Raw genomic sequence first — 25,761 nt, 5'->3', positions numbered from 1 at the left:
CCGGGTTGGACTCGTCACATGAAGTGGGCTTTTCTGGGTCCGTCAGATGAGGATAATCACAGAAGTGCTGCTGGGAAGTTAAGCGGGCAATCCCAAATGCCAGAGGGCCTGATGCCCAGTGCGAGTGATTCAATCAGTTGGGGCATATCTGCCACTCGCCCATCTCTTTACGTCCCTGCCACGCTCTGCCACTGTCAGAGTTGAGTTCGTTTTTATCCTGCTCCTCCAATTTCCCCCATTCCTCATTTGAAGCCCACACTGCCCGTTATGTGGTCACCGGGGTCAGGTGCCCCTCCAACACCTGGCACACTCGGCCAATTCAGACCCAAAATGCACATCTCAAGGGTGAAGCAGGAAAACGTCTTTAATCAAAATTATTTAATGTCACTGACCACTAAAAGAAGGTGACGTGTTCAAGTGCAGGCATCAAATTGGCGGGGCGAAGTCCGAAGAGCAGGAAGGTCCCTTTGGCGTAGGCCATGAAGGTGGGCACTGCCATAATGCACTCTGCAGCAGCCTCTGCCACACCCCAGCCTGATACCCACCCCAAGAGAAACTCCAGCACAGACACACCAAGTTGGTGACGCCAACGCAGGAGTGAACGGAGGTCCCATGATGCTCTGTCCACGTGAAATCCTAATCTCCCACACAAAACGAGTGCCACGGCCCGGAGGCCATTTTGTTTTGGTGTCCATTGGCACCCCCAGCCCTCCCGTGTCATTCCACAGGCTAAGACTTCAGAACTGTTCGGCGGGTGAAGAAATGCTGCCAGGGAACGTGGTGGCTGGCCCCTTACTGGATACGAGAAGGATGGCAGCCGCTGTCAGAATCGGACACTTCTGGCGCTAAGAGGACGCCTCGGCAGGCCGTTTGATCGTCGCGTCGGTGATTTCAAAGGTTTCGACGATGTCCTGTAGGGGGAAACAGAAACAGGAGACAGTCAGGAGTCGAGCCACAAGGTGCCAGCAGGTTTCAAGAAATCGCTCAATTAAGCGTCACCCGCTCTGCTTAGCGGGCACAAGGGAAACAAACAAAAGGAGAGCGACAATTGGCAAAGGCCCCGGTCACATGACACAACCCCTGCCACGCTTTTCAGTCGCTGACTTCATTCGTAGAATCGTAGCGAGGAGGAGGCAGTCGTGGTGGGCACTTGTGAGTGGCAGCCGTGTAGTCCGACAACCTGGCAGCCGCCGACTCTGACAAGATGGGACATTTAAAGTGTGGCCGCTGTGCGTGTGTGTGTGTGTGTGTTTGGGGGGTAACAATCAACAACCAATGGCTGCTCGACCCAAAGTGTCCAACGCGTAGAATGCAGCGACGAGGAATAACAGGCCTGGGCCTGGCAAAACAGAAGAGCAGCTCGTCTGTCTGACGTCTCGTGTTTGAGCCACCGTACCCATAAAGCATTTGGCTCTGATAAACGTCATGGGAATGTGACACTGTGCTGGGAAGTCGTCATGCAAGTCACGCCCGGTGACTTCTGGTCCTGTAATCTGGTGAGCTCCGCCGCTGCACTCGTCAACTTTGAGATCCCCTCATTTAATGTGCCGCTGGCATAACACACCACAACTTAAGCTGTGCCTTTACGAATGTCACCGAAAAAACGTCAAATAAAAGAACAAACTGTCCTGTGACGCCACTTGTCTGTCATTATGCCAGGCGCCCGCTGCCCTCCATTTCCTTGTGTTAGCCACAGATGGGCTCGTATTTGGCGCTGCAGCCCCAAAGCTGTTTATGAGGGGAACTCTGAGAGTCGTGGCGGCCACAAGTCTGGAGAAGGACCCCCAAGTGCTGGCTTTCACCAAGTCTGCAGCTTCAGTGTTTCTAGAGCTTTCTGTCAGATGTTTCTCAGGTGTACTGAAGTAGAATGACAAGCAGTTCAGAAGTTTCAAAGGCTTTGACTGACAGTGACATGAAGTTTACGCACAGAGTCCATATTTGCAGTGTTGGCCCTTCATTCTTTATCAAGACCTCTGCAATTCACCCTGGCAGGCTGGCAATCAACTTCTGGGCCCAATCCTGACTGATGGCCGCCTATAATCAATGCTTGGAGTTGATCAGAATTGGCCGCCTCTTGAGGATTCTCAATGTCATTAATGTCTGAGGAGTTTCCTGGCCATGGATCCCAGATTTTGACGTTTTGTTCCCCAAGCCACTCAGTTGTCACTTTGGCCCCATCATGTTGGTCACCAAACTGTTCTTAAGATGGTTGGCAGAAGTTGCTCTCAGGTGATGGTTTGGTGCCGTTCTTCATTCATGGCTGTGTTCTTAGGACCAATTGTGGGCGAGTCCTGCACTTCCTTGGCTGACATCAATGGTCTCAGGATGCTTTACTGTTGGCCTGGCACAGGACTGATAGTAGTGCCGCTCATCTTTTTTTTTTTTTGTTTCAGATGCCCCAAAAGGAATTCATCAGAGATAATGACTTGACCCCAGCAGAACAATCCCAGAATATCAGTCTGTCCCTGATGGCTTCTTTGCTGCCCTTCTTGACGCCCACCATGCCATCCACCAAAAGTCTTCGCCTGCCATTTCTGAGCCAGCTCTGCACTGGGGGGTGCCTGCCCCCATCCCGATCTCAAGACATGAATAACCTCCTCCGAGAGCAACTTCTGCCAACTATCTAAGAACAGTTTGGTGACCAACATGATGGGGCCAAAGTGACAACTGAGTGGCTTGGGGAACAAAATATCAGAATTTGGGGTTCATGGCCAGTAAACTCCCCAGACCTTAATGTCATTGAGAATCCTTGAGAGGCGGGGGGGACAAACAAAAACCCACCAAATTCTGACCAACTCCAAGCATTGATTCTGTAAGAATGGGTGGCTGCCATCAGCCAGGATTGGGCCCAGAAGTTGATTGCCAGCCTGCCAGGGTGAAATGCAGAGGTCTGGAAAAAGAAAGAAGGGCCAAAACTGCAAATATGGACTCTGTGCGTAAACTTCATGTCACTGTCAATCAAAGCCTTGAAACTTCTGAACTGCTTCTCATTCTACTTCAGTATCCCAGAGAAACATCTGACGCAGCAGACTCTGTGAACACCAACACTTGGGCCATTCTCCAAATGTTTGGCCACCACTGGACATGGCGTCCTCCTGTAGATCACGTATTAGGAGTCAATGTGTTAATAAAGACAAAGCTGAGCTCTACACAGATATGCTGATGACACACAGCTGGACTTATCAATAGCGCCTGATGACCCCGACTCTCTCGATACACTAACTCAATGTCTGACTTGTGTCTCTGAGTGGATGACTAGGAATTAAATAAAGAGAAAACTGAAATTTCAGTTATTGGCAATAATGGATATAATGAGGTTGTTAGAAATTAACTTGATGCATTAGGATTAAAAGTCAAAATAGAGGTAAAGAATTTAGGGGTAACTATTGACTCGGACCTGAATTTTAAATCACATATTAATCAGATCACTAGGACGGCATTTTTCCACTTAAGAAACACAAGTAAAGTTAGACCTCTTATATCACTGAAAGATGCTGAGAAATGAGTTCACGTGTTTTGTTTTCAGTCGACTAGATTACTGTAACGCACTCCTCTCTGGACCACCAAAAAAAGACATCAATCAGTTACGACGAGTGCAGAATGGAGCTGCTAGAATCCAAACTAGGAAAAGAAAATCCGAGGACATCACCCCAGTCTGAGCGTCACTACACTGGTTACCGGTGTCATTCAGAATTGACTTTAAAATTGTGCTGATGGTTTACAAAGCCTTCAATAATCTCACTCCATCTTATATCTGTGAATATCTTACACTCCAAACCTTAGATCTTCAAATGAGGGTCTGCTTAGAATTCCAAGAGCTAAACTTAAAAGACGTGGTGAGGCGGGTGGCCTTCTGCTGTTATGCACCTCAAATCTGGAATAGCCTGCCAATAGGAATTCACCAGGCTGATACGGTGGAGCACTTTATAAAACTGCTGAAAACACAACACTGTAACATGGCTCTCTCATAACTCCATTTTAGTTTAATCCTGATGCTCTGTATATTCAATTAATTATCATTGCTATTCATGGTTGCTCCAAAATCCGTACTAACCCCTACTTTTCTTCTGTTCTTTTTCCCAGTTCTCCGGGGTGGCTGCGCCACCACCACCTGATCAGAGCACCGTGATGTTCCTCCATTGACGAATTAAAGGCCAGAAGTCCACATGACCGTCATCATCAAGTCCTTCCATGAGAACCCTGAACACCATGAGGACTGATTGAGGTCAGGTAGAATGCCTAGAGGGGGCTGGCTGGGTGGTCTCGTGGCCCCCTGCAGATTTTTTTTTTTTTTCTGTCCTCCCTGGCCATCGGACCGTACTCGTATTCTATGTTAACTAGTGTTCCCTTATTCTAATTTTTATTTATTTTGTCTTTTTCTCTTTCTTCATCACGTAAAGCACTTTGAGCTACATAATTTGTATAAAAAAAATGTGCGACAGAAATAAATGTTGTTGTTGTTACACAGTCTCGAAGAAAACAGAACGATTGTGTAAAATCATAAGATAACAAGTCTGCAGTAAAGATTGGCCAGGGACATAAACTCAACATAGTGAGCACGTCTAGTCAGCGTGTGCGGTGCCACAAATCGAAGGGCCACACTCGGCTCCTCAGGCGTTATGCTGGATGGACTGGCTACACTTCGAGATGCGTAGGACATTTAGGTTTGATTTCAACAGAAGTGGACGTGTAACACAGGTAGGTAATCAAATGAAGGCACTAACGCTAATGCCTCACCTGTCACGTGTTAAGCTGCTTCACTGCTGGAAGATTTCGCTTTTTTTATTTGATGTGCTTTGTTAATCCACAAGGGGTAAGAGTCTGCCCGATGTCAAGAGATTACAGCGTGACCCCCAAATCTGGAGCAGTGAATTGCCAGGGCCTCGGCCGCCCTGGCTCAGCTGTGTTCACTGGGACCAGTCGATCCCCGATGGCGGTGAACGGCTCTGCTCCGTGAAGAGCACCACGCCGAGATAAGCGTGAAATGGTCGGAGCATTTCTCCTCGTTTTCTTTGGCCTGGTCTTCTCCTTTCACATTGGCCTTCTCTCCTGTGGCCAAAAATGGCGTACACTTACGAGGAGCAAACGCACACAACCAAACACGACGGAAAGATCGAAACGAGGAGCCTGCTTACCCGCCACTCCCGCTGCGTAAGTGAGATGACGCACTGGATTCGCTCCTGCGGGCCTTCATTTTCACTGCCGCCCATCACAGGTTCTGAAACCAAACAGAAAATGTAAAGTAAGTGACACAGCTGTCATTGTCGAGACCTGCCACACTCTTGTAAACGTCCTGGAGTGCCGTGCCACGTCACCGCCGCCAGCCAATGGGCAATTCCATGAATTCCACTTTCCCATCAGGCAACACTTCACATGCACAAGAAATGAAAGGACAAGTTTGGGTTTTTTTCCCAGACTCATTTTATCACCATCATGGCACCTGAAATTGTGTTCTAAAGGGAATCCGTTTTTAAAAAGCACCACCTGTGTCCATGCGTCTGAAAACAGCGTCTGCGGGACGCGAGCCCAAAACGTAAAAACGAGAACCTGAATGCGTCCACTTTGAGGCTGTAAAGGTTTCCATCTCAGAAAGCAGGCCTTCTCAGGCGGGGTCGTGACAATGATGGGACATTAGGAGTGACGCGTTCTAGCAGAGACTCTTGACGTAAACACGTGTTCCTGTTCCCAGCAGCCATCACGGCTGAGGTCTTCATGTACATAAGCAAGAATCACAGAAAAGCCTGCGTGTACTGAAAACCGTAAAGTACGCACAGACCACCCTTCCATTTTTTATTTTTTTAACAGGTGGACACATTGTTGGCATAACATGTACAGCATCTCACACAGGTGAGTCCACCCTGCACATTTTTGTAAATATTTTATATCTTTTCATCTGCAGTGGGCTGGCACCCTGCCCAGGGTTTGTTTCCTGCCTTGTGCCCTGTGTTGGCTGGGATTGGCTGCAGCAAGACCCCCGCGACCCTGTAGTTCGGACACAGCGGGTTGGATACTGGATATCTGGTACTGGAAGCACTTTGAGCCACTTTTTGTATGAAACTGTGCTATATAAACAAATGTTGATATCTTTTCATGGGACAACACTGAAGATGTGACACTTTGATCCGATGTCAAGTAGTCCGTGTACAGCTTGTATCACCGTGTCAATCTGCTGTCCCCCACACAGCCATTAACGTCCACCCCTAAGTGACACATGTCCAAATTGTGCCCAAAGTGTCAATATTCTGTGTGGCTGCCCACCATTATTTTCCAGCACTGCCTTAACTCTCATGGAGTTCACACGAGCTTCACAGGTGGCCACTGGAATCCTCTTCCACTCGTCCATGAGCTGCTGGATGTTAGAGACCTTGTGCTCCTCCACCTGCCCCACAGATGCTCAATAGGGTTTAGGTCTGGAGACATGCTTGGCCAGTCCAGCACCCTTACCCTCAGTGGTCATCTTGGAGGTGTGTTTGGGGTCGTCAACTTGTTGGCATACTGCCCTGCGGCCCAGTTTCTGCTTCAGTATGTCACAGTACGTGTTGGCATTCCTGGTTCCCTCAATGAACTGTAGCTCCCCAGTGCCAGCAGCACTCATTCAGCCCCAAACCACGACACTCCCACCATACTTGACTGTAGGTGAGACACACTTGTCTTTGTACTCCTCACCTGGTTGACGCCACACACGCTTGACACCATCTGAACCAAACAAGTTGATCTTGGTCTCATCAGTTCCAGTAATCCATGTCCTTAGTCTGCTTGTCTGTCTTGTGCATCATCTTTAGAAGAAGCTTCCTTCTGGGATGACAGCCGTGCAGACTAATTTGATGCCATGTCCGGCGGGCATGTGGTCTGAGCACTGCCGGGCTGACCTCTGCAGCAATGCTGGCAGCACTCATACATCTGCTTTCAAAAGGCAACCTCTGGATATGACGCTGAACACGTGGCTCTCAACTTCTTTGGTCGACCGTGGCGAGGCCTGTTAAACCTGTCGCTGTATGGTCTTGGTCACCACGCTGAGGCTCAGTTTCAGGGTGTTGGCCATCTTCTTCTAGCTGAGGCCATCTTTATGGAGAGCAACAATTCTTTTCTTCAGATCCTCAGAGAGTTCTTTGCCATGAGGTGCCATGTTGAACTTCCAGTGAGCGGTATGAGAGAATGTGAGAGCGATGACACCAAATTTAACACACCTGAGACCTTATAACACTAACGAGTCACATGACACCGGGGAGGGAAAATGGCGAATTGGGCACAGTTTGGACATTTGTCACTTAGGAGAGTACCCACTTTTGTTGCCAGCGGTTTAGACATTAATGGCTGTGTGGGGGACAGCAGATTGACACGGTTATACAAGCTGCACACGGACTGCTTTACGTTGTATCAAAGTGTCACATCTTCAGTGTTGTCCCATGAAAAGATGTCATAAAATATTTACTGACGTGAGGGGTGGACTCACTCTTATGAGACACTAATTTGTCAAAGTCGAGAAGTGAGCTTCTTGTAACATGGCAGACTGACACAGATGTAACTGCCCATCAACGGCACACAATCACATTATTCTTCCAGGGTCCACTCACGTGCAGGCAACTCATATGGGGTTGTCAATCGAGCCAACACGCAAATAACTTGGGGGAATGAGAGGAAAACCCGAGGCACGGGGAGATCAGGGTATTACTGTCCCCCATGACACAAGAACTCGGTGAAATTCAGACTAATCAACATGCAGCACATTGCCACTCTCAGGCATCAGGATTAGTGAGATCTTGAAACGTCAAACACGCGTGACATCAACACCGAGGAAGAATGGGAGGGGAGAGGGCCATCAGTACTGCACTGTCATTAAGTCCGAGGGGACAAGAAATGCTTGAAGGTGTGCAGGGCCCACTGAAATTCTTCTCTTACTGAAGGTATCGGCACCATCTAGTGTCCTGAGCTCTACCATAAGAAGCACATCTGGCGAGCCCCGACACCGCCCTCTGCTGACCGAGCTCTGTCACTGATGGCATCACTAATCACGTCACCTCTTAGTGTCTGAACTCTGCAGGCATATTTGGGACAAAGATACAATTCTCTTACTGATTTACTGCTCCACAGTTTCAAATTACACATCAGACACTTGAGACGTTGTGATTAAAGTGCACACTGCAGACTGTCGTTGAAGAGGACTGGCACACATTGTGCTCACTCAACACTTTGTCTACACATTTCAGGGGGGCACCATGATGTTTGGACCCAGCAATAGGAGGTCTATTAAAGCCGTTGTCATATTTAGGACTTTGTCACTTATCTCTCACATGCTTGACGCCATGTGTAGAATTGACACTAAAACATGGCGCACGCACAAATAAATCCAGATGCACAAAACCGTGCGTAGGCCAACTTCCACGCACTTCTGCTCCAGAAATCCCAGCCAGCGTGAAAAGTAACACACGTGCAGGGGCCTGGCACCCCACCATGACTCCTCCTGCAATTACACCTCTTTGAATATGCAAATCAATATAAACAGCCCTTTAGGTTTGGTATTTTGTGAAAAGACAATGGCAAAAGCACAGGAGAAAAAGAATTTCAGCAAATGTGAAGTGCAGGTGAGGAAAAAAACGTACAATTTGTTGGCTTAAGCAACGGTATAAACAACAAAAGGAAGTTGATCGAGTGACCGAGTGGCGGAGAAACTCGAAAGTTCAAGTTCACAAAGTCACACAGTGCCCGAAAGTTGTCAGATATCAAAGTCACCGTGAAAAGGCGAGTCGTAGCCCACCGTCTGAGTGTCGTATGAAAGCTTATTAGGGTACAGAGAAAAAAAAAAAAAAAATAGGCACACAGTGGGGGAAAAAAAGCAAGAAATGTCAACTTTAATTTCAAAATTTCCACTTTAATCACATAGTTAATTTTGCCATTAAAGTTGAACATCATAAACTTCATCTTAAAATCATTTAATTTACTAGTTTCTCAAATCCCATCATAACTAAAGTAGCACGTTAAATGCTTTGGTTTGTATTTGATCTTCTATGTGCTCTGTGTGTGTCAATCACTACGTGCTTCTTAAACCAGCTTTCTGTTCCTCCGACAGGACACAGAGTCCATGACATTCGTGATATTACAGCTCTCTGAATAATTAAAATACTGAGATGTATACGTGATATCATTTTCATGATGATAGGAGTTAAAGCACATTATTAAACATGAGAACACGGTGGCGCAGTGATTGTGTGTAACCTTCGATGAAATACTTTATTGTAGCAGTCCTGTCTCTCTCAATTCCTGTCCTTTCTTTTCTTTCTCCAAATACCCAATCGCCACACAATCAGCTCTGTAATAGACGCTAAGCCATCTGTAAGCTGAGAACGACGATTCTTCAAAACTTTTAAGGAACATTGAAATATCTTCGTAGCAAGCGTTTAATTATTCAATCCATCTATGCAAGAATAGAACGCGAGGCAGGAACAATCGCTGAATGGGGCGCCAGCTCGTCGCTAGCGTAGCGACACCGTGTCCACACGTTTAATTATTACCAGTATAAATTTAAATGAAGTTGAAGATGTACCTGTATAATGTAATACACATACTTCAATGCATTTCATCTTAAAAATGATATCAAGAGCTCCAAGAAGATAGGGCCTGGAAATCTAAATCGACTTAGAAGCGAGTCGTCATCATCTGTAAACACATGGCGCTCTCTTCTACTGAAATGAATTGAACTCCTTTATTGTTATTATATGCTACAGTGAGATTCAATATGCACATTCTCCATAAACTTATTTTCCTATAAAATGATAAAATAATAATCATAATACAATAAAATATAGAATATGACTGCATAAGTGCTGAGAGTGCATATGATTCATAAAGTGGCTCAGCGCTGTGTAATATTATAACTGTATCGCACGTTTCCAGTGAGGTGACTGTACTTACTGTATAAGTCCTAACAAGTCTACCAGGCGCACTTGATGGACCGACTGAGTGCGTTTAGAGCTCTTATGATGAAACTGTTTGTGAACCGCGAGGTCCGTACAGGAAAGGCTCTGAAGCGTTTGCTGTACTGTATGGGAGCAGTTCAAATAGGCTGTGCACATGGCCGAGGCAGCGGGTGTTATAAATGCCCTCCAGGGTAGATGTCATTTCCTGATAGTCCTCTGCACTCTCGACACTATACAGCTGTGATTCCACGCTCACGTACAGCAGGTTAAAATACTCTGAGTGGTGCACTGAGGGTAACAACGCTGACGCAGCTATGGTATTTGGAACAGTTTGGCCATTCTGTGGACCACTATATTATTACGAGTTAATTACAATCAGTCGGTCGGTCATCAGATGCCTTAAACTAATAAACAATATGCGGTTCATTTTAATTTCAGCATATTTGATAAAGCCGCGTCAGGGATGTGAATCTGTAAAATAAAGGGAGACCACACAGGAACAGCAGCACTAAGTTGACACTGGGTGCCTGCCGCCAGTTTGCAAAACCTAGCAGAGGACTTGGGTACACCAGGGATTGAGCTGGCATGAGAATGTGCATGGCGTTATGCTAAGTTCAGTTTTTATACATCACGGTGTGAACGTGGAAACGGGCGTACACAACATTTTTGTGAGTATGCACCATTTATACACGAGGCCCCTGGTGCCAAGGGGCTTCTCTGGTGATGTTCTGCCAAGCCTCTCATGCCACCATCTTCAGCTCCTGCTTGTTTCGGGGGGGGGGGCTTGTCAGCATCTGTAAGTCCTGCTCAACTGGACTGAAGTCGGGTGACTGGCTTGGCCATTCCAGAATTTTCCATTTTTTTTAGCTTCGATAAACTCCCATGTTGCCTCAGCAGGATGTTTGGCTCATCATCTTGTTGTAGAATGAGTTTGCAGACATTTACCACATCTTGAGCAGATCAGATGTTTCTACACACCTCAGAATTCCCTGTGCCGCTGCCGTCAGCAAGTCCATCATCACCGAAGAGGAGTGTGCCAGAAACTCTCGCTGGGTTCACCCCAATATGAACACAAAGAGACTCCTCACATCTGAGAAACAAACGGATCCCAAACAGAAGAAAACAGCACAGAAGTGCGTGCAGTGGGCAAGGAGAGGACTTCTGGACGTTGGAGAGTGTAACGCAGCCGCAGCAGCAGGCCCTCATTTCAGTAGTAGGAGGCCCGTGTCGAATGGCCAGTCTGCCCAGCTCTTAGGGACTGTGCCCGTTAAAGTGGAGTTCAGCCACCAATTTGTTTGCCCTATCAGAAGTGTAAATCTGTCCAAGTGTGCTAAGCTTGTATTGTGTTAAGGACGCCACAAAGCTAACCGGGTGTGTCTGTGTGCAGGCTAATCGCGGGTCGAGAGGTTTACAAAATGAGACCATAAATTAATGATTAATCGCCTGGACCGGACAACACTTATCCTGGAGTCTTTAAAGAAGCGGAAAATTACGACATCCGCCACTTGGAGAAGGTCACCGCAAATCAAGGAAATGAGGGCCTGGCGGGGAGCCAACATTGTGTCCAGAAGTTAAAGCCAACACTGGAATCCCAGAGCCGTTATCTCAACTGATATCACCACCGATATCACCGGAAGGGATCATAAAAGATCAAGGGGCAGACGGGAGAACCGCTTCACTGTTATGGTGGAGTTTTAGGAGCAGGAAGCAAATAAACCCATCAGATAGCAGCCGAGGGCTTGAGACCATCCAGTGTGCCTGCAGAAAGCCTTTGATACTCCACCTCATAAAAGACTAAAAGACAGACAACGACAAGCCGCTGGCATTCAAGCTTGGGCTGAGCGCTGGCCAATGAGATTTAAACAAAAGATATGGCAAGACAAAGAGAAGGGAAGACTTTCGAGTCCGAGGGGGCATTTCATGAACCCGACACCCCGACACACACCGAGCTGGCCGAGCCAAACCTCTGGGAGCATCCTGCAGTTCTTAGGGGGCCGCCGTCATGTTTACATTCGACCAACGGGTGTGTCTGGGAGGTCACCTGTCGCCATCATAAGTTCAGCTCCATAATTTAAGGGGACCACCTCACCACCCTCCTTCTTTCCTAGCATTTGCCCTGCAGGGTCCGCTGCTTTCGATGCCTTCTAGGACGTCTTCCGGGTCGACGTCAATCTGCTGCACGTCCTCCTTGATTCCACTGTGCCAGCGTTTTTAGGGTCTTCCACATGGCCACTTGCCATCTGGGCCGAGTCGACAGGCGATCTTCTTCATTACGCAGGACATCGAGCCCCTCGCAATTCATCAGTGATCAGCGCCACTCCTGTTCTTCTCCTAATGTCTTTGTTCATGTTGTCAGCCCACCTAGTGAGTCTGAGAGACCATCGGATATTCATCATCGCCATCGTATGGTGAGCCTCTTCTTGTTATGTGGTGGGCTGCCAACATTTAACACTTTTGCCTTGATGTAATTCAGAATCAGTCAATCGCACAGGATGCCTCGGACTTGTACCCACGCTATGGCAAATCCACTGGGAGGTGATGGTAGGATCTGGCCAACCTGTTACCACTTCACCACTCTAACCTGCTTAAAATTTCAAAAGAAACTGAATGGTGACGTCTGCTTTTGGAGTCCAAGTTCAAACAAAGCCTCATCTCGGGCTCACTTCAACCATCTGCTCTGATAAGAAACATGTGACTAATAGACAAGTGCGAAATGGACGACGGGGTGGGTGGGCGCCTGTTAGAACGTCACGGCACTAGAACTATTTTAATAAAAATAAAAAAAGCCAAGCAGCCCAGCAGGCTCACTAGTCCCCCTCACCTGAAGGTCCTCCTGCCCACCACCCTGCGTGCTCAACGACTCTTTGAACCGATTCTTTGAACGGTTATGCACAGTTTCCATCCGTTTTCATTTTAAAGTCACCATCTCCATCAGCTCTTTGTGAACTGCAAACGCTCGACTCCCTCAGTGTGTCCTCGCAGCGCGGACCCCTCAGTCCTGAATCAGCTCTTCTCAGGACTCTCTCTAGCGCTGCTCCGACTTATTAAACGGCACACAGAACTCCAGGTGGGTCCTCACTCGGTGCTACAGGGAGCACAGGAAAGGCGCTATACAAGTACAATGTCCTATTATGATTATTATTCAGTAGCTTGTGGAGAACGGCCCTTGACTTGTACTGCACACATCGTACAATCTTATTAGCCTCCTCAAATTGCTTGTGTCCTGATGTTTTCACAAAGCTGCAATAGTGAGAGTCGCGGGGTATCGGGGGGCACGGAGAGGAAAGCTGAAAATCCCAAAATGCTGGTACCTTACTTACCATTTTAAACTTTGGGTGTTCGATATCCCACGCCACCCTGGTGCAGACGCCTCAGCTATCTGTGCAGAGTAACGATGCCTAAACCCAGAACCACTTTTAGGATTTTTCCCCTACGGGCCCAGAAGGAATCTTACTGGTAAATGAATGTTAGAAACGGACAAGAAATGAGGAGCACGGAAAGTCAACCGTCGTTACTGAATGGAAGGCAGCGTTCAGGGATGGGCGGCGGGGCTTCAGATTTTGTGGTGACCAAAGCAGAGGCGTGAAGCCCTGCCATTCAAACACAGCGGTATTATGGGATACATCATGAAGTGAACATCTGCCTCAGAGGACGACGTCTTCATACTCCGTTACTGCCTTTGGAATTAACGGTTTGCTTCAAATGCGGATTCCATGCTGTGCCTCGAGGGTCTTTATTTGACCCACCTTTTAGGTCCCCTGGATGTCAGACTTTCACCCCAAACTTATTTTATATTGATTGACCATCTTAACCTGTAGTACCGATGACCTAACGTTTTAGATCAGATGATATTCAGGTGGTTCTTACGAGACGTGAACTACTCCAAATACAGCGGAAGAGCCATTCAAGTCAATGGTGGGTCAAAACTGACCCGAAGGACATGCCAGTGTCCAAAATGTGCAGCAGCTGTACAAAAATGGGACACTCTGGGCGCCATTATTACTAAGTAACCTTGGAAACTTTTGTCTTCCTTACCTGAAAAATCTCCAAACACATTTGTCACGACGGCATAGAACACAAAGTGCAGGTAAAGCACGAGAGGGGCCGTGTGGGGTGGGCTGGGCTGGGCAGGTCTGTAAGGTCACCAACGTCCCCGTGCAAAGCACACGAGACGTCCATCACCACCACAAGGCCCTGAGCAACCTCTAAAGAGACAGGCCTGTGACAATGGACAATAAAAGGAAAAGGTCAACAAAACTAAAGAAAAGAAGCTTTTTGAAATGCAGGAACAAACCGTATCAGCAGAAAATCCCAAACTCCATCAGCACAGGCGCCGCTTTTATAGAAACCTTTGAAGTTTAACAAAGCGTTTAATGAGCGACACCTGAGCAAACACCTAAACGGCCTGCGCTTGACGATACTGAGAGCCGCTCCGGCACACGCACTGGCAGGCCACACCACGCCGGCCACTTCATAGATTACGTGTGTAACTGTAGACCGCCGATACTGGGGGGGGGCTAAAGGTGCAAACAAGCGAGCCCAAGTGCCCTGAGCAGCCATGTCTGGGGCTAAAAAGGGTTCATGTCAGCAGAAACCAACGACAGGGTGACGGCACCAGGTTTACATTTAGTAAAATAACTCCCAGAGTCCTCCACAGCGCCAGGCTCAGCCCCAAACACTGCAATGGATTCTTATTTTTCTGAGGGATGATTACAGGAAGCCCACGACACGCCAATTAAAGGAGAAGTCCAAGTTATTTCTTCACAAACTTGATATAAATACATTTGCCACACAAAACTGGGTCCTAAAGTTCAGCGTTTTGTATAAACTTAATAAACTGGCCTGCCTGCACCGGCACTTTACAATGGAGGCTACGGGGTATGGAGCAGCACCACAAAATACGCTCAGTTTCGATAAAAGAAAACCGATGCATGTTTGTGACAACAACAAAGATCCACGGATCGCATATTCTGGTCGGCATTTTATTGTGTGGTGAGGATACGTTCTCTTTTAGCTTTTGAGCGTTCTCATATAAATGTGGAAGTGAACGAAAACAAATCCAACCACATGGCAGGAACGGTTTACTGTAATTTGGTGTTTTAGGAGGAACCCACGTCCCGGGGTGTGAAGACAACTGTGGAACTTAGGGAACACAAACAGCTGGTCTTGCTTTAAAATCACTGGATCTCAAAACATTGGAGTCTTTAGTTCAAAATGACACGTAAAAGTATTTTAGTGTGTGTAGTCACAAGACACAGATGAGAACATCAGAACAATCTGGAGGAGAGCAGGCCATTCAGCCCACCAAAGCCCGCCAGTCCTATCCAGCTAATTCTTCTAAAATAACATCAAGTCGAGTTTTCAAAGTCCCTAAAGTCTTACTGTCCACCACACTACTTGGTCACTCACTCCACTTGGTGTCTGTGCTTCTCTTCCTAATGTCTGTGCAAAATTTACCCTTAGCAAGTTATCAACTGTGTCCCCGTGTTCTTGATGAACTCATTTTAAAATAACAGTCTCGATCCACTGGACTGATAACCTTCATCATTTCAAACACTTCAGTCAGGTCTCCTCTTCATCTCCTTAAGGCTCCGCTCTTTTAATCTTCTCTCATCACTCATCCCCTGTAGCCCTGAAATCAGCCTAGTCGCTCTTCTCTGGACCTTCTCTAGTGCTGTTATGTCTTTATGGAGACCCAAACTGCACACAGGACTCCAGATGAGGCCTCACCAGTGTGTTATAAAGCCTGAGCAGAACCTCCTGTGACTTGTACTCCACACGTCAAGGCGCTATATAACCTGACAGTCTGTTAGCCTTCTTAATGGCTTCTGAACACTGTCGGGAAGTCGATAGCTTAGAGTCCACTGTGACTCCTAAATCCTTCTGGACTCTCGATTTTCTGACCCCCATTGTGTATTCAAACCTCACATTTTTACTTCCTATGTGTAATTCTTTACATTTACTGACATTAAATTTCATCTGCCACAAATCTGCCCAAGTCTGTCAGCTGTCCAAGTCCTTCTGTGATGATATAACGGATTCCAAATTATCTGCTAATCCACCCATCTTGGTATCATCTGCTAACTTAACCAGCTTGTTCCTTATATTCCTATCTAAATCATTCAAAGATATTAAAAATATCAGCGGGCCCAGCACTGCTCCCTGCTGGTCACCACTCTTAACATCGGCCAGTTCTGATGAGGTTCCTCACACCATCACCCTCTGCTTCCTGTGTCTGAGCCAATTCTACAACCATCTACACACCACACCCTGAACTGCCACTTCTTTTATTTGATGCCCACCCTCTCATGTGGCACCTCATCAGCTGCTTTCTGAAAGTCCACATCAATAATCTCATCTGCTCCTCTCTGGTCGTATCCTTTTGTTTCCTCCTCATTGAATTCCAGCATGTTAGTAAAACACGACCTCCCTCTTCTGAGCCCACACTGACTGTTCCTAACAACTCCTGTCCATGTGTTGCTCAATCTTAACTTATCCTTAATAATTCCTTCCATTAATTTTCCTGTGATGAACGTTAAGCTTACTGGCCTATAGTTGCTTGGATCTGCCCTGTCACCCTTTATGTATAATTGTATGATAATATTCAACATTTTCCAGTTCTTCAGAATCTCTCCAATATGCAGTGACTTCCTATAAATATGTGTCAAAGGTTTATATTTGCACTCGCTGGCCTCCTTAAGAACTTGAGGGTCAATCTGATCTGGTCCTGGTGATTTGTTTGACTTCAGCTGATTTAATCTCAGCAGCTCTTCTCTCTCTACAATTTCCAATTCCCTCAGTACCTCCTTAGTAGTCCCTGTTACTGCTCTGAGGTTATCCACTTGTGAACACCTCAGAGAAATGCGAGTTTAGGGCATCTGCTATTTCACTGTCTGTATCTTTTAATTCCTCTTTACTATTTCTGATGCACTTCACCTCCTCCTTGATTGTTCTTTTACTACTAAAATACTGAAAGAATCTCTTAGGGTCGTCTTTCGCCTTATCTGCTCTATTCCTCTCCAACTGTCTTTTAGCCTCTCTGATCTCCTTCTTAATGGTTGCCCTCATGTTCTCATACGCTCTACGATTCAGTTTGCAGTCATTAGTCTTATACGCTTTAGTTGCCTGAATATTTTTTAAGTTTTTATTAACCCACTGTAGAGTTTTCTTAAATTTCCTATTAATTCCAAGTGTAGGTCTGTATCTGTCCTGCATTACATTTTTAAACCTGTTCCACTGCTCCTCGACTGTCTCCACATTTAAAAGCTTATCCCAGTGTATCCTACTTAGACTTTGTCACATTAGCCCTACTAAAGTTCAACTTAACAATTTTAGTCTTTGTATCTGCACTCTTACAAAACACTGAGAATTGTATTACATTCTGGTCACGTGACCCTAGTGGTCCAATCACCTCGAGATCCTCAATTCTCTCCTGATTATTACAGAATACTAAATCCAGACAGGCTTCACCCCGTGTTGGTTCTTTAACATGCTGTGTTAACAAACAGTCGCTGATTACTTCTAAAAACTTCTGCTCTTGTGTTCCTCCATCTGCAAGGTTATCCCAGTTAATATTTGGATAATTAAAGTCCCCCATGACTATAATATCCCCCTGTAAACTTGCCTTTTTGATATTACTAAAGAGATGTGTGTTGAAATGACTGTCTGAATTGGGTGGTCTCTAACACACTCCTAAAATAAGACCTCTTTCCCTAATATTTTCCAGGTGAAGCCACACGTCCTCACTAAGATGGGGCTCATCATCCAACTGAAGATGACTTACATTTAAATCCTGCTTGGCATAAACAGCAACCCCACCTCCTTTTCTGTCCTGTCTATCCTTCCTAATAATGTGTATCCCTCTCTGTTACACTCATCCCCATCTTTGTTATTTAGCCAGGTTTCCGTTATTGCTATAATATCATAATTCTGCTCGTCGGCACACTTACCTTATTTTTGATACTTCTAACATTAAGACAAGCTGTTTTTAAAGTGTTACTCCTACATTTGAACTTTGGGTAAGAATTTACATTACTACGCATTTTTATTTTTACATCCTTGTTTGTTCTTCTGCGTACAGCTCTAAACTCCCTGCTTCCCCCCCATACCCCTCGCCTAGCCCCCTCATACACCTCCCCTCCAGTTCAGATGTGGCCCGTTGCGGTGCAGCAGGTCCCATCTCTTGCCAAAGCAGTCCCAACACATCAATGCTCAATAACTGTCTTGTCTTGACATTATTTGGTAGGTTTTAATGCTTTTATTTTCTGGTGGTGCCTCTGTTGTCGAGCACCAGTGTGGGTAAGATATGTTGAATTTACTGAAAGCGCTTAACTTTACAACACAACTTTGCATGGCAAATGCATAAACAGTATGTTTGTGAAGAAGTCACTTCAGATTACCCTAAAACTAAAAGGGGACACTTTGAAGCCCCACCTGTGTGGTGGGACGGCTTCCCCTCTGCCACGTGGCACAGACCCCCGCCCCTCACTTCTCACCCGCGGTCTTTTCCGGTTTTCCCAACTCACCTGCCAGCTCTTGACTTATCTATCTACTGTACTCACCGTCTGCTCAACAGCACTGGGTTCGCACACACAATGGCCAACACCACAGGGCCCGGAGTAGCCTTTAGAGTGACAGGCCGGTGACACGGTGCCACAAACCAGAAGAAGCAGCTTTGTGAATTGCATGGACACAGCACATCAATAGAAAACAGAAAAATCCGTCACCAGCGACGTCATTTTAGAGCAACACCTGAAGCTGAATAAAGCAGGTAACACCCAAAGCACCTGCGCGTGACGGTACAGAGAGAGATTCTGGGACACAAGGAGTACTCAAAAAAAGGGAGCACAAAAATAAATAAAAAAAGAAATCCAAATCCTAAAGGAGCTTACAAGTCTACATATCGGGCTAAATGGCCATAAAAAAAAAAACACAAAAAGGAAAAGGTCTTCTTACCAATGACGGGCATCTTGTCCTTATCCAAATATATTCTTGCATGACCATCCTAAAATGAAAGAACACCCCCCATATAAAATCTGTTAGGCTCAAATCAGACACACACAAGCAAACAGAAGTCATCATCATCATCATCATCATCATGAGGAGACCAACAATGGAGAGATGAAGAGGTGGCGGTGAGCACAGCCAGCAAGTCACAGGACACGTTAGAAATGGGGGCCCACTGTGCTTTCTACTGAAGTGATCCCCCCATTCCAGTTTAGTGTTATATTTGTGGAACTATGTATGGGGGGTGGCGTGTTGATAGAAGCTCAATAAATCAATATTACAACAAATTGTCACAGGTACAAAGATCCCGCTAGCCGTCACACTTCTGCAGAGTAATTCATTGGCTATCAGTACTCCATGTTAGTTTACGTGACCCGTGCTAAGCCGAGTGCCCTCCAAGTCTTTATTATAAGAAGCACACGCTCCAGCGGACCCCCACGACTCTCTTCAGGACTACCACGCTAGTGACACGGCACTTCACCTCTCAGGCTACATGTGGAAAACGACTACCAGCTGTCGGCAGGCTGTTTTCTAGGGTCGTACAGGCGGGTCTTGGGTTACGGCAGTCTATGCAATTCCACAAACAAGAGTGGGCACCTAAAACCCACGTGGTTTTCTCTTTAACCCCCTAACACTAGCATCCCTGAACCCTACGAAAAAACTCGTAATGCCGGGCCTCCTTAAATTCCTTTGCACCTCTCTGTTAGCGTCTTTTGTTTTGTAAATGTGTCGATCAGCACAAGCAGCAGGCAGCCTGCCATCCCATCTCCCCACTGCCGGGGCTGAAGTGAGACACAAAACTCTCAGATCTCAAGTCGGTTTATCGTGGTGTAAATAGTTACCGTATGTACTCACGTATTAGTCAGGTCTTGAAACCTGTCAATCAATCAATCATAAAATCAGACCCGACTTATACGCCTGTTCAAAAATGGGACACTTAATTTTTCTTGCCTCCTTCAATCTCACATCAGTTTCTCAGACACATTGAATTTTGTTACCAACTTCTTTCGCTATTTCAATGACGTTTAATTTAAAACCAGCTCATATTTTCTTCTGATCGAACGCTTCATCGTAGATAAGGGATGCTCTTACGGTAAAGGTGTATGAGGGTGTGGGATACAAAAAACACAAAGCAGTGCAAATGTCACTTTGGAATAGCGCCGGTATCACTGTGTGGACATGTAGGCACGACACACAGAAAAGAAAAGGCCGTGTACTTCGTGGCGACTCTCTTAGGTGGGTGGGCATTAGCATATCATAATCTCGTGGACCATTAGCGTGAGTTTCTCACATTCGACTTATACGACCGACACTATAAAATACCGGCAATGATACGGTAAAATCAAGCCCTGGCTTATCCGTGGGAGAACTTACACGTGAGTAGATACGGTAGATATCGTTATTTGGAACAGATGCATGGCCATTTGCAAAACAAAGATGCTGATGAAAGGAGACGTGCGAAGGAATTGAAGGTGGCCCAGCACTACGACTTTTTTCGTAGGTTTCAGGGATTTTAGTTTTAAACCTTCAATGAATTCTCGTTAGCGACTCTCAAGTTTCACATTTCAACAAAACAAACTAGCTTTGACCTGGACGAATACGGAGCGGTCACTCCTAGTGCCATAATTTGTCACCATGTTCAATCACCTCGTGCGTACATATTGCTGAACGTGACGGACGCCGGTAAGCTCGGTCACAAGGTACACAGCAGAGGTACAGCCTGCCGCTCCTGCACACGCACGATGACGAGGGACTGGCCGTCATTTATGCCTTTCTCACCTCTGGTTGGTCTGTTGTGGAGTTTCGTGCAGGTACTGAAAATCAAACCCCAGCCCATCCGACGGGTGGTAGTGTGATGAGAGGTCCATGACGAAGCGTGCTTTTTACTCGGGTACCAGAGCGTGCCAGCTGTGAAAAGGGTGCAGGTGAACACACCACGGTGAGGCTGAAATGGGGTGACTGGTTGATCAAACATTCATGTGAAAATGTGAGCAATGGAACTAATGGAACAAGTACTGTGGGTCCTTGCATAAACGCGCTAGTATGTGTCGTAGGAAGACAAGGAGAGAAGGAGAAGGAGCTGGCAAAGAAGATTAGAAAGGGAGCGATCCGTATGGCACAAAATGCTCCGTATCTAGATCAGTTCGGGCGCAAACAAAAATGAGTGGCTGACTGACCTGGGATGGGTCAGTCAGGTGGCTCATTGACACCTCAGAGTAGGTGGAGGACAGCAGTGGCACCCAATTAGAGCCTGAACAATAGAAAGGAGGAAGACGAAGAGAATGAGATCAGAACCAGGGTGTCCTCGGCTCATCCCGGTGTAGGACTCCCTATGGTTCAGGGTTCAAGAGGCTCCTGGAAGCAATCAGGGAGCAGGAAGCCGACCCACACCATCACAGGCAGTCTGCACCCAAACCTACCCGTACCCACCGGCAATTTGTACTTTACATTAAAGTTTTATTGCATCCAAAAATAAAATAAATATTTTTATAGATCTTTCTTACCCTGTGCTCTTTGTTGTGACAGCTGAGAAAAAATTTCAATTTCACGTTTTCATGAAAAGAGGGGCACAGAGGTGCAGTAAGGAGACCAGCGGTATGTTCCGGGTTCTCCCTGTGTGTGTGGTCACCCTGTGATGGACTGGCACCCTGCCCAGAGTTTGTTCCTGCCTTGCACCCTTTGCTTGCTGGGATATTCTTCAGCACCCCTCCCACCCGTTAGAAATGACTCGATGTTTTCATGTGGTATAAAAGAAGCCAACGTACTGACATGGGACAGATTTTGAACTGCGGAGCCGCCTCTCCCCAAAATTCATTAGGAGGACAGCGACATTTCTTTTCTATAGCACTTGTCTCATTTGTGAGACACTCAAAGCCTAGCGAGTGGGGGGCCACTTCAACCACCACCACCAAGGGGCAGCATCCATCAGCCATTTTGCACCACACATTGTCTTTCTCAGTCCTTCACCACCTCATAGCTAGTCAGCCAATAAAGGACAGGGGATGATCTGGGGGGCTTGAATGACTAGGCCATGGTGGGCAGTTTAGCCAGGACATCAGGATACACCCCCCCCACTCGGGGGCTCAGTCTCACATGTCATTTTTTTTTATAGCAGTATTCCCGTCACTGTCCTGGAGCATCGGGGTCCACGCTGACAGCACAGGGTCAGCGCCCCCTGCTGGCCTCAAAGGCACCTCTTCCAGCAGCAATCCGACTTCTCCTAGATGGGGTCTCACCCAAGTGCTGGTTGGGCCTGACCACGCTTAGCTGGAGGTCCTGTTCGGAGGTGCAGGCTGACTTTTAGTCAAATTCTGAATTTTACAGAATACGCCTGCAGAACAACTCTGTGCCAGGGGAGTTTCCCGTTAAGTTGCTTCGGTATCGTTCAGTACCAGTACTGAGGTCTGCTTTATTTATCCCCATTGACGCTGCGGAGTGAGTTTTAGTTTTACTCTCCTCCACGGTCAGCCGGCCGTACGACAACAACACTACTACTGGGCTGATATTATTGGGTCCCATTTATGTTTAGCCGCTCGTATCCGGGTGTGTCGTTGCCATCAGTGATTTCGAAAACGCAGTCTTACGGCACCCTGAGCCTGCACTCCACAAAGATGACCCGAGCCGCAGACTGCGCTCCTCTCATGAACCCGATTGTGGGCTTACAGAAAGCAGTCGGACCCCTCTGGGGCTCTTCAGGCCAATGCCAGGGCTGCTGTCACACACGAAAGCCCACCACAGCGAAGGCGTGACATTAATGTGACATCACAGCCGATCACTCGTCACGCTCACCAAGCACACAATGGAAAGGCAGGCCACATCCTAATCACACGAGAGGAGAGGAGAAGAGAAGAGAGGAAGTCGAAGTAAAAACTGCTCCCGCAGTGGACTTACCCGGACTAAAAAGGACACGTGGAACATGTTTTCAACCGTATGTGCAAATGAATGAGGATCAATTACAAAATCAAAGTAGGACAGCGGATTGTTGGCTGAGGGGGAGAAAATAAAAAGAAATGTCAAACCTCCGTGGGCCGCATTCACCTCCAGTCACGTCAATGACAATGCAATAGGAGGAAAACTTACGCTCGGCTTCATTTAATTCCAGCAGAATCCCCAGAATCCTCTCCACCTCCTTCTCCGTGGCCTCCTGGTGCGATTCTTCCATCTTCTTTAACTGCACAGACGAGACAATTGATGCGCGGCATTAGTCTGACGTGCATTTGCTGGGTTGAAACTGCTCAGGATTAGCAAGCAGCGTTTAACAGTTAAGAGTCCCCTGGCATTCACAGCCAGGAGCCCAAAGGGCCACATCAGGCGTGAAAGGGACCGGAGTTGTGGGTCGTGCCCACTGCTGCCAGGAGCCACTTGTTCTTTTCAGCTTTGTCTCGCTCACATCATTGTTGCCCCAGTATGAAGTTACAGGAAGCATTTCTATGGGTGGGCTGGAGGGGCACATCTGAAGCCACACCAGGAGCTCAGAACCCTTGAGGATGTCAAGCTGGCACCGAGTTCACACTGATGAGGATCATGGGGGGGGGCTTCGATATTCTGCACTCTGCTAATTCAGGACACGTCAGCTGAGAAATTGCTCTGCCAGAAATGATCTCTCCAAGGCAGAGTCTCTCTCTGGGTTGTCAATGAAACTCGGCCCAAGTGGCACTTCTGTGTCGAGTGAACCCCAATAAAACAATCAGACTTGAAGTGACCCCCAAACAGGCAGGAATACAAAAGCGGGGGTAGGCGGTGAATGACCCAGACAGGCTTGTGTGGTCAAGGAAGAGCAGCAGGAGTTTGAAATGTCGAAAGGAAATGAATGGAAGCGATTGTGACGATTACTGGGGTGTTGTGAACAGGGTCAGGGCTTACAGGGGGCAGCGACAGGGCTGAATACTCAAAGGCTGGCATCTCGACTACTCACTGAAGATGTGAAGAGGACGGTGCAGTACAATCAGCGAGGAAGAGTCCCTTCTCTTACTGTAACAGCACTTTAAACTGGGCCGACAAATTCCAATCTCCTGGTAACGCCAAGGACCCGTTTGGACCCCTGAGAACCGTAAGGATGTTAGAAAATGTCAAAAGAGTGGGACAAGTGGCAGACATGGAGCACCAAGCCAGTCTGGGGCCTTACACACTTCAAAGTGGACCGCTGGCCAGATTATTCATCAAGAGTTACCCTATTACCCTGTTATGCTAGAAACCATTTTAGCAACCTTTTTATTACATTTATTAAATAGTTCAATTAAAAATGGGGTACGGTGAAGATCTGCAAACTCATTCATAGAATTAACTGCTGCTTCTTGACCACAACAAAGAGCCTCTATGTCTGGTCACAATTCAAGGAGTACATGCAGAGGTGGTCCACATCAATGAGAAGTTGGACTGGTCTTGGAACACAGAGGGATTGGAGAAGAAATGTTAGAGCAGACCCTTTATTCTTCAGACTTCTTCAGACATCTTCCACATCTCTGTGATGGCCAGTCTGATGTGCTGGGCTGCTGACATCACTTCAGGGGAGGACCACCGAATCAACACGCTAATTAAAAGGGCAGGCTCAGTTATGGGACACAATGTGGACCCCCCAACAGTCGTAGAGGAGGAGAGGATGAAAACAAAACTGAGTGCCATTATGAACAACGCTGCACATCCTCTCTGTGACACAATAACAGCGAGGACTATCAGCCAATGGATTACTTAGCAGAAGGGGGTCAGGGAACAACGGGGGTCCCTTTAGACCAACAGCAATACGTCAGCATAAAGTCTCACTGCGACTGGGACTGCCAAGGCAGAACTTTTCTTTCTTCGGAATTATTCTTGCTTTAGTAATTTAGTAATTCCAGTGTGTGCTCAGACCAAAGTGTGTCTTTATATATTTATTTATTTACTCACTTATCTACCTATTTAAGTATTTAATTATTTAAAGAGCTTCTGTAAAAAGAACAATATCCCTCTACGGACAAATACAATTTGCTCTATCTATTATATAGTGCCTTTCACTCCATTAATCAATTATATAGTGCCTTTCACTTCTACCTATCAATCTCTTATATAGTGCCTTTTTTACTTCTATTCATCTATTATATAGTGCCTTTCACTCTGTCTGTCTATGCTATCTATGAGGGGCTGAAATCCAAATAATCGACACAGGCCGCAGTGCTAACGTTTGCAGTGCACCATGGGATGCGTACGTCTCTGTTATATGCCACTTGTTACAGGACTCGTGAAAACAGTGTTAATGTTTGGGGTGTGCCATCTGTTGGAATGACAGACACTTATCTTTTTAATGGTGGAGCTCATTTGAAATATGTTATTTAAAAAAAATATTTAAGAAAAGGTAAATAAACTGCATCAATTCACTTTTTGGCCTGCTTTATACATTAAGTGACCATTCATGCTATCCTTTCAAAAATTAGATCAGATGGGCTTTCTATACAAGCTCATTAAATAAATAAATAAATAAATAAGCAGATACATAAATATATCTGGGCGGCATGGTGGCTCAGTGGTAGTGCTGCTGCCTCGCAGTTAGGAGACCCTTAAGGGTTCGCTTCCCAGGTCCTCCCTGCGTGGAGTTTTGCGTGTTCTCCCAGTGTCTGCGTGGGTTTCCTCCCACAGTCTACAGACATGCAGGTTAGGTGGATTGGTGATTTTAAATTGGCACTAGTGTGTGCTTGGTGTGTGTGTGTGTGTGTCCTGCAGTGGGTTGGCACCCTGCCCGGGATTGGTTCCTGCCTTTGTGCCCTGTGTTGGCTGGGATTGGCTGCAGCAGACCCCCGTGATACTGTATTTGGATTCAGTGGGTTGGAAAACAGATGGATGGATAAATATATCTGTGTACACACACACA

At 46.6% G+C, this 25,761-nt stretch overlaps 1 protein-coding gene across 1 annotated transcript in view; it reads right to left on the bottom strand.

Annotated features, from left to right (window-relative positions):
* Positions 1-341: 341 nt before the first annotated feature.
* The window catches only part of nsmce4a (NSE4 homolog A, SMC5-SMC6 complex component), a 50,129-nt gene continuing 24,709 nt past the window's right edge, over positions 342-25,761 (bottom strand). The window contains exons 7-11 of the mRNA XM_039739795.1: positions 23,001-23,091; positions 22,812-22,906; positions 18,870-18,918; positions 5,136-5,218; positions 342-911 (exon numbers count right to left, since the gene is read on the bottom strand). Coding sequence (XP_039595729.1) covers positions 846-911; positions 5,136-5,218; positions 18,870-18,918; positions 22,812-22,906; positions 23,001-23,091 — 384 coding nt within the window. The 3' untranslated portion in view covers positions 342-845. The remainder of the gene's footprint in view (positions 912-5,135; positions 5,219-18,869; positions 18,919-22,811; positions 22,907-23,000; positions 23,092-25,761) is intronic.

The sequence above is a fragment of the Polypterus senegalus genome, chromosome 1 (assembly GCF_016835505.1).
Source record: "Polypterus senegalus isolate Bchr_013 chromosome 1, ASM1683550v1, whole genome shotgun sequence".
NCBI lineage: Eukaryota > Metazoa > Chordata > Cladistia > Polypteriformes > Polypteridae > Polypterus > Polypterus senegalus.
The sequence above is the reverse complement of the archived record's forward strand: the minus strand, read 5'-3'. Positions and strand labels throughout refer to the sequence as shown.